Source organism: Mustelus asterias, chromosome 16 (assembly GCF_964213995.1).
Source record: "Mustelus asterias chromosome 16, sMusAst1.hap1.1, whole genome shotgun sequence".
Lineage (NCBI taxonomy): Eukaryota > Metazoa > Chordata > Chondrichthyes > Carcharhiniformes > Triakidae > Mustelus > Mustelus asterias.
Genome location: NC_135816.1, coordinates 88,639,695 through 88,651,741, shown reverse-complemented (window position 1 = coordinate 88,651,741; position 12,047 = coordinate 88,639,695). Strand labels below are relative to the sequence as shown.

At 44.3% G+C, this 12,047-nt stretch overlaps 1 protein-coding gene across 1 annotated transcript; it reads left to right on the top strand.

The window, feature by feature from the left end:
• Positions 1-953: 953 nt before the first annotated feature.
• On the top strand, positions 954-9,267 carry LOC144505382 (putative G-protein coupled receptor 139). Its single transcript, XM_078231498.1, has 3 exons — positions 954-981; positions 5,996-6,175; positions 8,351-9,267. Exons 1-3 carry the CDS (start codon positions 954-956, stop codon positions 9,265-9,267), a joined length of 1,125 nt encoding a protein of 374 aa, XP_078087624.1.
• Positions 9,268-12,047: the final 2,780 nt, after the last annotated feature.

Genomic DNA, 12,047 nt, shown 5'->3' with positions numbered 1-12,047 from the left:
TAAAAAACTGAGAAACTGTTAAGAAAGAGTCGCATCGTAACTTGATTTTGCCGCTGATAGACAGAGAATGATTTCTGGCCAAAGTTAGGAAAATCTTTATGCGTTCGCTTAAAATCGAGGAATTTGTTTTTGAAAATGCCGTTGCAATGCACTGAAGATGCCGTTGTTAAGTTTCTCCTACTTTTACTGAAGTCTTCATTATTTGTTTTCCCTGTCGTTCGAGCACTTTCAGCCAACAGCACCGCTCAGACAGGGACTGGCACCCAAGATCCTCAGGTTACAAATCGGTTGTTGGACTGACTAAGCTACCCAGGCCCAGGTTAGGAGCTTTTGCAGGGCTCTCTGCACTGTCTGATGAAAAGCATCAGAGACATTTATTTAGTTCTTTAATAGTTTCCCCTCTCCAGCGCATTTCCCTCACAGACAAACCGGCAAACTCATTTGGGCATCATTTCACAACCCCTCTCACGTCCACCAACTACTCGCTTCATACCAATGGCGTGAAATGGGACAACGGTTGTTCTCCAGGTATCTGCACTGGGCCTTCACAGCTTTGAAGTTGCATTAATTTCAAGGAGTATTCTTAATTTGCCGAAATTGGAATGGGAATCCACAAAAGCACAACGCTGGATTTCACAAGTGGCTAAAGAATTTCTAGTAGTATTCGTTGAGGCAGAGTGTTAACGGCAGACATCGGGAGCTACATTCCCAACTTTGCCAATCACAAATTTTGGGGGGGGGGGGGGAGGTGGGGGGGGGGGTCCATCTTCATGGAAAATCAAGTCATTTTACCCGACCAAATCTGCCCTGCAAAAGAGCTAGCAAAACAAACCATTTCAAAAATTCAAACATGGGACATATTCGTCGCTGTTTGGCCACTTTTTATTGCCGATCCCGAGTTGCTCTTGTGAAGATGGTGGTGAGCTGCCTTCTTGAAACTCCATGATGTGAAGATGCCGGCGTTTGACTGTGGTAAACACGGTAAGTATTCTAACAACACCAGGTTAAAGTCCAACAGGTTTATTTGGTCGCAAAGGCCACTAGCTTTCGGATCAGGCTGTCCCTTCGTCAGGTCGGTAGGAGTTCTGAGAAACTTCTGAGAGAACTCCCACCCACCTGACGAAGGGACAGCCTGTTCCGAAAGCTAGTGGCTTTTGCTACCAAATAATCCTGTTGGGCTTTAACCTGGTGTTGGTAGACTTCTTACTTTTCTTGAAACGCTGCAGTCCATGCGCTGTGGCTTGTCCCACAATGTGGTTCGCGAGGAAATTCCAGGATTTTGACATAGCGACAGAGAAGGAACAGCGATATATTTCCAAGTCAGAATGATGAGTTGTTTGGAGGGGAACTTGCAGGTCGTGATGTTCCCAAGTATCTGTTGCCCTTGTCCTTCTATATCGAAGTGGTCGTGGGCTTAGAAGGTGCTGCCTAAGGAAACTTGGAGATATTGTGCAGTGCACCTTGCAGATAGCACACACTGCTCCTACTGAGCGTCTGCGGTGGACAGAGTTGATGTTTGTTGATGTGGTGCCAATCAAGCTGGCTTCTTTGTCCTGGATGGTGTCAAGCTTTCTGAATGTTGTTGGAGTTGGACCCATCCAGGTAAGTGGAGAGTATTCCACCTCCTGACTCCTGACTTGTGCCTTGTAGATGTTGGACAGGTTTTGGGGAGGCATGTGGTGAGTTGTTCACCGCAGCATTCCTAGATTCTGACCCGCTCTTGTAGCCACAGTGATTATGTGGCGATTCCAGTTGAGTTTCATGTCAATGGTAACTCCAAAGATGATGATAGTGGGAGATTGAGTGATGGTAACACCATTGAATGTTAAGGGGCAGTGGTTAGATTGTCTCTTTATTGGTGATGGTAATTGACTGGCATTTGTATGCCGCGAATATTAATTGCCAATTGTTATCACAAGCCTGGATCTTGTCCAGATAATGTTGCATTTGAATATGGACAGTTTTAATGTCTGAGGAGCCGCAAATAGTGCTGAACATTGTTCAATCATCAGTGAACATTCCTATTTTTGACCATATGATGGAGGGAAGGGCACTGATGTAGCAGCTGAAATGGTTGGCCCGAGGAAACTACCCTGAGGTTATCCTGCAGTGATGTCCCGGAGATGAGATGACTTACCCCCACAACTAAACCATCTTCCGATTACCCAGGTATGACACCAACGAGCGGAGTGTTTCCCCGTTGAAACCCATTGATTCCAGTTTTGGTAGGGCTCCTTGATGCCACACTGGGATGAATGCGGCCTTGATGTCATGGGCTGTCAATCTCACCTCATCTCTGGAAGTCAGCTGTTTTGTCCATGTTCTAACCAAGGCTGTAATGAGGTAAGGAGTGGGGTTACCATGACGAAACAGAAACTGGGCGTCACAGCACGTTACTGCTGAGCAGGTGCTGCTTGTTAGCTCTGTTAATGACCCCTTCCATTACTTTGCTGATGACCGAGAGTAGACTGAAGGGACGATAATTGGCCGGGTTGGATTTGTCCTGCATTTTCTGTACAGGACAAAGCTGGGTAATTTTCCACATTGTCAGGTAAATGCCAGTGCTGTAACTGTACTAGAAGAGCATGGCTAGGGGAGTGACAAGTTCTGAAGCACGAGTCTTCAGTACTATTGCGGGAATATTGTCAGGGCCCATTGACTTTGTAGTATCCAGTGCCTCAAACCGTTTATTGATATTATGTAAACCGTTTATTGATATTATGTAGAGTGAATCGAATTGGCTGGAGAGTGGTATCTGTGATGCTGGGCCCCACTGGAGGAGGCCGAGATGGATCATATGCTTGGCACTTCTGGCTGAACAGTGCTGCGAAATCCTGCGTATCTTTTGCACTGACGTGCTGGACGCCTCCATCTATGAGGATGGGGATGTTGCTCTCAGTAATCGAAGGTAGTTGTTCCAAATTGCCGGTTTGGCACGCAGCTACACAGTTGGATGACTTATACATAGAATCACATTCTTCCCAACGTTATTTCGAGGCCGTTGTGCTTTAAGTCCCAGCATTGTCCAAACGGGCTGAGGCACATTGAGCTTTGAACTCAGGACTCTTTTTTAACGAGGCAGGCACGATAACCATCGAAACATCATTGTTCACAAAATCGCAGTGCTGTATGATGGTGAGAATTTAAAAATTTCATTTGGAAGAGAGCGTTTCTGAGCAGCTTTATGAAGATAGAAACATTCAGGCATCTCTGGGGGAAAAAAAACAAATCCTTCCAGCTCGTTGGTATCCTGAAGTTTTGGTTTTGCAAATCCAATCGTTCTGAAGTCCCAGCTTGTGCGCTATCAGTCAGCAGAAAAGAATGCTGAATTCCTAACTCACTGAATAAAAAAAACGCGATTATAGCCGGGAAACTTCAATTAAACAGAATATGTTGGGGATAATCATAGAAATCATCATAGAAACCCTACAGTGCAGAAGGAGGCCATTCGGCCCATCGAGTCTGCACCGACCACAATCCCACCCAGGCCCTACCCCCACATATTTACCCGCTAATCCCTCTAACCTACGCATCTCAGGGGCAATTTTAACCTGGCCAATCAACCTAACCCGCACATCTTTGGACTGATACAACTGATACTGCAATAAAGATCAGAATGTTTGGCACCATCTGTTGAGAGAGAATCAGAGTTCACCTTCTGCATCCTTACAGATCTTCTTCAGAGCTGTTGCCAGACTGTTGATATTTTCCAGCATTTTCTGTTTTGATTTTTGATTTCCAGCATCCACAGTATTCTGTTTGCTTTATCCTTAATAAATCTACATAACTGTGCACAGGATGGTGAATAGCATTGATACATTAAATCAGATATTGTGACATGAGTTCGATTAAATTTGTATTTTTCAATCTGGTATTCAATTATTTGCTATGGGCTTTTTTCTGGTGAGATTGACACAGTTCCTTTGAATCATATAATTGGGATTTAGGCGCTGGTGTCAGCTGGACTGCGCTGGAGTGAGATGGAAACCCTTTGTTTCTCTGCTGCTCTGTTTGAATGTTACATTAAAAATATCTCCCTGAACCTCGGACCAGAGTGTTCCTGAATATTTTTGTTGTCTGAGCATGTGGAAGTGATCAGCAGTCTGTGTCTATGTGAGTGATTTTGTGGCTACTGTGTGTGAGAAGGAGCTGGCTGCATTGTTCCTTGTATATCAGGTGGAGGGTGGAAAAAAGAACAACATGGAAATTCTGTGGATGGGGTCGAGGTTAGGAGAGATTTAAAGATATTTGTGATAGTATTGACGTCAGGTCAGAGAGAGGGAACGCGAATGGTAAGGGAACAAAATTGGGGGGAATGAGTGCAAGATTGTGGGAAGAAGAATATTTATTGCTGAAACCAAAGAAAAGGAAAGATGAGAGATTACAAAAGAGAAATTCAGACAAAATTATGACAGAAACGTTTGCTTCCCTTACTCTGTACTGCTACAACGTTGCTGTTTTCAAGATGCACGTTTATGTGAGACTATTATTGAATTGTGGCTTGTTTTGGCATTACTAATCTATTATTGCTGGTTCAAAGAACAAAGAACAAAGAACAGTACAGCACAGGAAACAGGCCCTTCGGCCCTCCAAGCCTGTGCCGCTCCTTGGTCCAACTAGACCAATCGTTTGTATCCCTCCATTCCCAGGCTGCTCATGTGACTATCCAGGTGAGTCTTAAACGATGTCAGCGTGCCTGCCTCCACCACCCGACTTGGCAGCGCATTCCAGGCCCCCACCACCCTCTGTGTAAAAAACGTCCCTCTGATGTCTGAGTTATACTTCGCCCCTCTCAGCTTGAGCCCGTGACCCCTCGTGATCGTCACCTCCGACCTGGGAAAAAGCTTCCCACTGTTCACCCTATCTATACCCTTCATAATCTTGTATACCTCTATTAGATCTCCCCTCATTCTCCGTCTTTCCAAGGAGAACAACCCCAGTCTACCCAATCTCTCCTCATAGCTAAGACCCTCCATACCAGGCAACATCCTGGTAAACCTTCTCTGCACTCTCTCCAATGCCTCCACGTCCTTCTGGTAGTGCGGTTCCTCTTTGTTTGAAAGAATACTCTTTTCGCCAACTGTCCTGGATTCGGTTTACAGATTTGATAGGTAGTCCCATTCAGCCCAGTTCAGGTGACACAGCCAGATTCTGTATTCAGGCACACAAATGAATATCGCCTGGTTGTTGGTGTGAACGCTCCTCCGTCTCAGAGAAACACATATCGCGGGATCTTTGAAAAGCAATGTTTCTGAGTCTGCCTGTCGTGGATACACAATCTTTATCAGCACGTCTCCCACATATCAACCCATTTAAATGATCACGGTCAATTTTGTGTGCTGTATTGCAATGTAATAAACAAGTCTCTTCCTTTGAAACTGCAGTTTCCCGTCTGCCAAGTGGGGACATTAACTTCAAAATGGATGAGGAATGTCATAATGGAAAAAACAAGACTAAATATATTCAGGGCTTATACCAGCGTTTGCAGCTTCGTATCACTCTGAGGGGATAACCCCAATCCTCTCAGGAATTACGCATGGACTGTGGGACTGGAGGGCTGCGGGCTTCTCGCAGTTATCTTGGAGTGAGACTAGAAAGATGACACGGTACCTTCACTCAGTGAACTGAATGTGTTTGAATCCCATTTGGTGATATTTAATGGCCATTGGCCCACATGTCGACAGATTTGTTGAGTCGCAGAAAGTGAATTGTCATATCGCACAGGCAGCGATGCAAGCATTCCTCATTACTATCGTGGTTAATAACCCGCCTTAGCATAAGGAGACCAGGATTCAGTTCATCCAACGTGGTGAACTTTAAACACAAAATTGAAGGCAGACTTCGAAATGGTAATCATTCACATATAGAAAGTGGGCAGGGCAGATGAATCTCGGAACAAGAATTAGGCGGACTGGAAAAGTTAACTCTGTTTCCTTTTCTGCAGATGTGGCCACAAGTGTTGAGTTCTTTGAGCATTTTTCTGTTGATGTTTTAGTGCAGATTAAGATAGTGCAACTATCACAGGAAGAGTCATGGGCAGTCATAGAATCATACCGTGCAGGAGAGTCTCATCGGCCTATTGAGTCTGCAACGACACATGAGAAAAATCTGACCTACATATGTAATCCCATTTACGAGCACTTGGCCAATAGATTTGAAAGTTTAGACTTGCTAGGTACTCATCTAAACACTTTTAAAAAGATTTGAGACAACTCGCCCCCATCACCCTCCCGGGCACCACAATCCAGAACTTAGCCACCTGCGAGGCAAAAAGGTTTATTCTCGCTCCCCCCCCACCCCGCCCCCTCACCCGCCCACCCCTGAAACCTCCTGCCCCTCATCTTGAACCTATGTCTCATCGTGATTGACTCTTCAACTAAGTGGAACAGCTGCCTCCTATTCAGTCGTTTATGTGCCTCATAATTATGTAGACCTCAATCAGGTCGCCACTTAGTCATCTCTGCTCAAACTAAAACAACCCAGGCCGATCGAACTCTCTTCATAACTTAGAAGTTCCATGCCAGGCAGCATATTGTGAATCTGCACCCTCTCCAGTCCAATCACATCCTTCCTATAATGTGGTAATCAGAAATGCATGCAGTACTCTCACTGTGGCCTCACCTAAGTTCTATGCAATTCCAACACAATCTTGCAGCGAGCCGAAGCGGAAATGGCAGATCAGATGTTAAAGATCAGAATTGAAACATTCAATGACTTTTCACTTGATTTTGTGATTTATTCGACTGAATTGAGGCAGATAAAGAGAACAACAGATTCCAGAGTGCAGAGGAGCAAACTTGAGAGGGCACTCTGAGGTTAGAAATGTAATTACTGACTGGTCATGAAAGGTCCATAATTGAAGCGATACGAGATTTGTAGATGCAGCTCATGGTGTTCGAAGAAACATTTCCATTGCTGTTTAACACACCTTCCAATTAAAACGTGTTATTGTACATGATCAGAATTTTCCTGTCTTGCGGCTAGGGATCTGGGTCCAAGTAAATCCCAGTGCTTCATATATTCCCTGAACAGGGAATTGAAAGAATTGTCGTAATATGCTTTTCTCAAAGATTCGTCGTATTGATGGCGGAGGGGTGTGGGGTTGGGGGGGGGGGGGGGGGGGGAGGTGGTGGGGGCGGCGGCGGGGTGGGTGGAGGTGGGGAGGGGGCGGGATAATTCAAACGATTTTGCAATCTCAACATCTTTGTGGAGATTCTGGACGCTATAAATCAATGCACAGTGAACTTCAAATTGGACAAATCGTCTGCTGCATAAAGGGACAGGTTCATCTGAACACAAAATGCATCGACCAATTCAATGGATCAGGAAAATCTTCTACATGGTCCTTGCCATATTTGGTGTTCCTGGTAAGTGTCTAAAGCTAATGTGATTGTTTAACTTTTCATATGAGCTAGTTTTTGCAATTAAACTGAGAAAGGTAATGTTACATTCGTTGGTATGGTCACAGTTTTGCGGACACTTGTTTAATAATATAATTATGTTAATTACATTTGCTGAATCATCTGTGCAATTGTATTGTGTTGTCCCATCGGAATCTAGTTCTGAAGTACTCAGTATTATAATGGTTTTGCATTCATTAGAATGCTCTGTTCTGTTGAATAAACTCTCCAAGCAAGAAACTGTCTTGAGTGGAAGGTTTTATTAAGATTATTTGTCCATTTAGAATACTATTGAACATGTTCACAAAATGAGTACCTGGTATTATTTTTGCATCGTCAACTTGCCCCCACCAAAGGTGTTTTTTTGTGATTTGAGGACAACAGCTATACCTAAAACTTTAAGTGAGCTATAATTCAGCTTTCTATATAGGTTAATATAACATCTCTTCTTTTTGTGACCGTCACATAGAGATAATGCTATTTTGGTCACAATTGCACTGTCTCATTAAACTTCATTTATGCATCTGTAGCACCAGACAACAGTGTTCTGAGCTGGATCCGGTTCTCCCATCTGAGGTAATGGCTCCATAGCAGGAGAAGTGGACCATATGGTGAGAAGGATCTCCTAACGCAGAATGTGATCCAAGCTGAAGATGAGTTCCTCTCAATGGCGTGGTAGGAGGCAGGCATAGATCTCCAAATGAACATTTGTTTTTGCTTTCTCGTGAAAACATTTTACGTCATGATCTGTCCCTGGGGAAAGTCTGCAGCCCACTCTCATGTGACATGTGTTAAACCTGCAATTGGACGTGTGAGAGGCAGGCTGAGATAATTGTTCAGATGCTCCTGCCAGTGATCTGATTCCAACGCACACATTTGTGATGCTTTTTTATTTTCTGATGAGTTTTGGAAAATATTGTTTTCAGTAATTCCCTTTCTCTCTCTTACAGTTAATTTAGTGGCAATTGTGATTCTGTCTCATGCAAAGAGCGACCTCTCCGCCTGCACAACTCGCTACCTGGTGGCCATGGCAGTGGCGGATCTCCTGGTCATTATGACTGAGGTTATACTGAACCGAATCAATAATTATTATTTCCCACTGAATTTCCTGGACATCACCCCTGTGTGTAGTGTTCGCTATGTTATGCTGCGTGCAGCCACAGACTGCTCTGTCTGGTTCACAGTCACTTTCACTTTTGATCGATTTGTCGCCATTTGTTGTCAGAAGTTAAAATCTAAATATTGCACCAAGAAGACTGCATCCGTGGTCCTCGGAACAACTGGCACTTTACTGTGTTTAAAAAATATTCCCATCTACTTTAGATTTGAACCGAGAAGGATTATTGACAATGTACCATGGCGTTGTGATAATAAGCGTAGTTATTTCAAGGACCCGAGATGGATTGGATTTAGATATTTTGAGAAAGTTTTAACACCATTGCTCCCGTTCTTTTTAATTTTGTTACTCAATGCTCTAACAGTGAGACATATTCTAGTGGCCAATAGAATCCGTAAAGGACTGAGGGGTCAGAGCAATGGAGAGAATCACAGTGACCCAGAGATGGAGAGCAGAAGGAAGTCTATGATTTTACTCTTCACCATATCGGTCAGTTTCATACTTCTCTGGTTTGTGTATGTACTATATTTTTTTGATGTTGATGGTCACTTCGATGATTATTCTTCTTACAACTTTGGAAAAGTCGCATACATGCTGCGGAATTTAAGTTGCTGCACAAACACACTGATTTACGTGGTGACTCAGTCCAAATTCAGAGAGCAGTTGAAGGACATAGCGAAATATCCATTTACATTACTTGTCAAATCAATAAAGAACAGAGCAGAGTGCAGCTCAAATGTCCCGTGCTAAGTGGCAAAGAACACAGGAGGACCAGAGGGAAAGGGCCTGGATTAGCAGGAGTTATCTCAAATGTTTCAACGACAGCTCAGAGGGAATAGGGAGAGAGGGATTGGAACAAAATTAGCAGCAGGTATCTTATACTGTGAAGAACAGAGAGTCAGGAGCAAGGAAAGACAATCCGAGGACCAGACTGAAATGAGCAGAGGCAATTCCACACAATAATGTGCCGTGGGACAAACGCAGACAAACTTTTGGATGACCTGCAGTAACTCTGGAGTCGGAGTCATAGAAGAAAAAGGCAGTGGGACAATGGTGAGATATGGCATCGGGATCCCAGGAAGTAAATTAACAGGAGGAATCAGCGGACAGGAAAGCAGTGCACAAGGGGCAAGAGTTGAAATTCGGAGGAGCGGACATTAAGAAGCCAGAAGGATAGTCAGAGAAAAGGCCTGAAGGTTAGAAAGGGATGCAGCAGACACAGTCTCTCCTAGATCTCTGCTAGTTCGATTCCCAGCTCCTCACATCATGTAAATAAAAAAGAGTTCATTCAAAGGAAAAACGCTGCGATGCTGGAAAACACCTGTTGACAATGTACAATTTGAGAATCTAGTTCGTAACAAATAGCAACAATTTATTGAATCTGTGGCCATTGCGATTCTCCAGATTCATCACTGGAATCTGCCTTTCTCTCTCTCACACCAGCTCCCGCCACGCCCCCCCACCCTCCCCCCACCCCCCGCCCAAATCTCCTCCAACAACGTAGGCCATTGATAGGTGTCTTCGTGGTCACGTCTGGACAAGCCCAGCCAGGGTCACGTGTGGGCAGCAGAGACCTGCGACGGAGTTTGTCAGCCAGGGTGCGGTAGTGGCGGAGGAAAAGCTCAGGGAAATCGAGGGAAGAAAAAGTGTGCTTATTTGGAGGAGACTATTGGCCTTCGTTGGTGAATGATCGCCAGTCCCACTCTCTCCCTGCAAACTGTTTCTGGTTTCCTCTGTTTTCCGGTGTGAAGACAGCTGATGGTTGGCCCAGAATCGTATCGTCACAATGCCATATTTTACATCTCAACAACACCGCCTGACTATCTCCCTCTTTCAGTGTATTCGCTGTGGCAACCGTCGTCCATTCCATTGCTTCATCCAGACTCGTCTATTCCAACACAATGCTGCCCAGTCTCCGGCTTCCACCCTCCATAACCTCGGCTGCGTCAAACTCTGAGTAAAATGCCACTGAATCCCATTTTAGAAACATCCTCTTTACTCACAACGCTGTATATTTTTCTGTTTTTGACACTTCGAATTAAATACGCTTATGTTTGCTTTCAAAACCCACCAGGATCTCATTCCTCCATGTATCTTTAAACTTCCCCGGCCTGGAGCCCCACCCTATCTTTGCAACAAAGGGACATATGTGGAGGAATGGGCATTTCAGCCCCTTGATCCCGCTCCACCATTCAATTAGATCGTGGCTGATCAGTGGTCTAACTCCATGTACCTGCCTTAGGCCCATATCCCTTGATGCACCTACACAATAAACATTTGTCTATCTCATACTTAAACGTAACAATTGAACGATGGTCCACTGCCATTTGAGGAAGAGAGTTCCAAACCGCCACCGTTCTTCGCGTGTAGAAATATTTCTAACATCTCTCTTGAACGGCTTGGCCATAATTTGTAGATTATGGCCCCTGGATATAGAGCCCTCAACAAGTGGAAACAGTTTATCCTTATGCATTCTGTCCTTCCTTGTAAATATTTTGTAGAATTCACCTCTCAACTTTCTGAATTTGAGAGAGTAAAGGCATAATTTTCCTAATCTCTCCTCTTAACACCTGAAGTCCAGGTATCATTCTTGCATTGAGCACCCTCCAGAGTGGTACGGTGGCACAGTGGTTAGTGCTGCTGCCGCGGAGCTCGAGGGACCGGGTTCGGTTCCCAGCCTTCGTTGACTGTATGTGTGGAGTTTGAACGTACTCCCCATGTCTGTCTTTGTTTCCTCCGGTTTCTGCGGTTTACTCCCACAGTCCAATAGACGTGCTGGTAAGATGCATTGACCATGCTAAATTCTCCTTCATTGCATTCGAACGGAGTGTGGTGTGACTGGAGCATTTTCACAGTAACTTCATTGCAGCGTTAATGTAAGCCTACTTGTGACACTAATAAATACATTTTTAAAAAATCTTTCCGAGGGTTTGGTGCCTAACCCTGCTCACAATATTCTAAGTGGGGCCTAACTCGAGTTTTTTTTTTCGCAACTGCAGCATGACATCTGCATCTCTATTCTCGAGTCCTTTCGATATGAAGACAAGCGTTCTTTTGGTCTGCTTTACTACTATCTGCTCCTGTTGGTGGTACTTTAATGAGCAAGGCACCTGAGCTCCCAAATCTCGCTGAACATTCACTGAATTTAACTTTGTCCCTTCTAAAATAATACCCTCGTCTATCCTTTTTCGATCCGAATTGGATAGCCTCACACCTGTATGGATTGAAATCCATTTACCGCAGCTTGGCACATTGACCTAATCTATCAAAATTTGTTGCAGTTTTATGATGTCCTCAACACTATCTACAATGCTGCCCAATTTTGTGTCGTCCACAAATTTGGATATTTGAGTTTTTATGCCATTATCTAAGCAGTGAATGCATATTGTAAATAATTGTGACCCCAAGATCGATCCGTGCGGGACGCCACTAGTCAAATCCTCCCAATTTGAGTACTTACACGTTACTACAATTCTCTGTTTTCTGTTGCTCAACCAATTTCCTGTCCATGTCAGCTTCAATTCCATCAG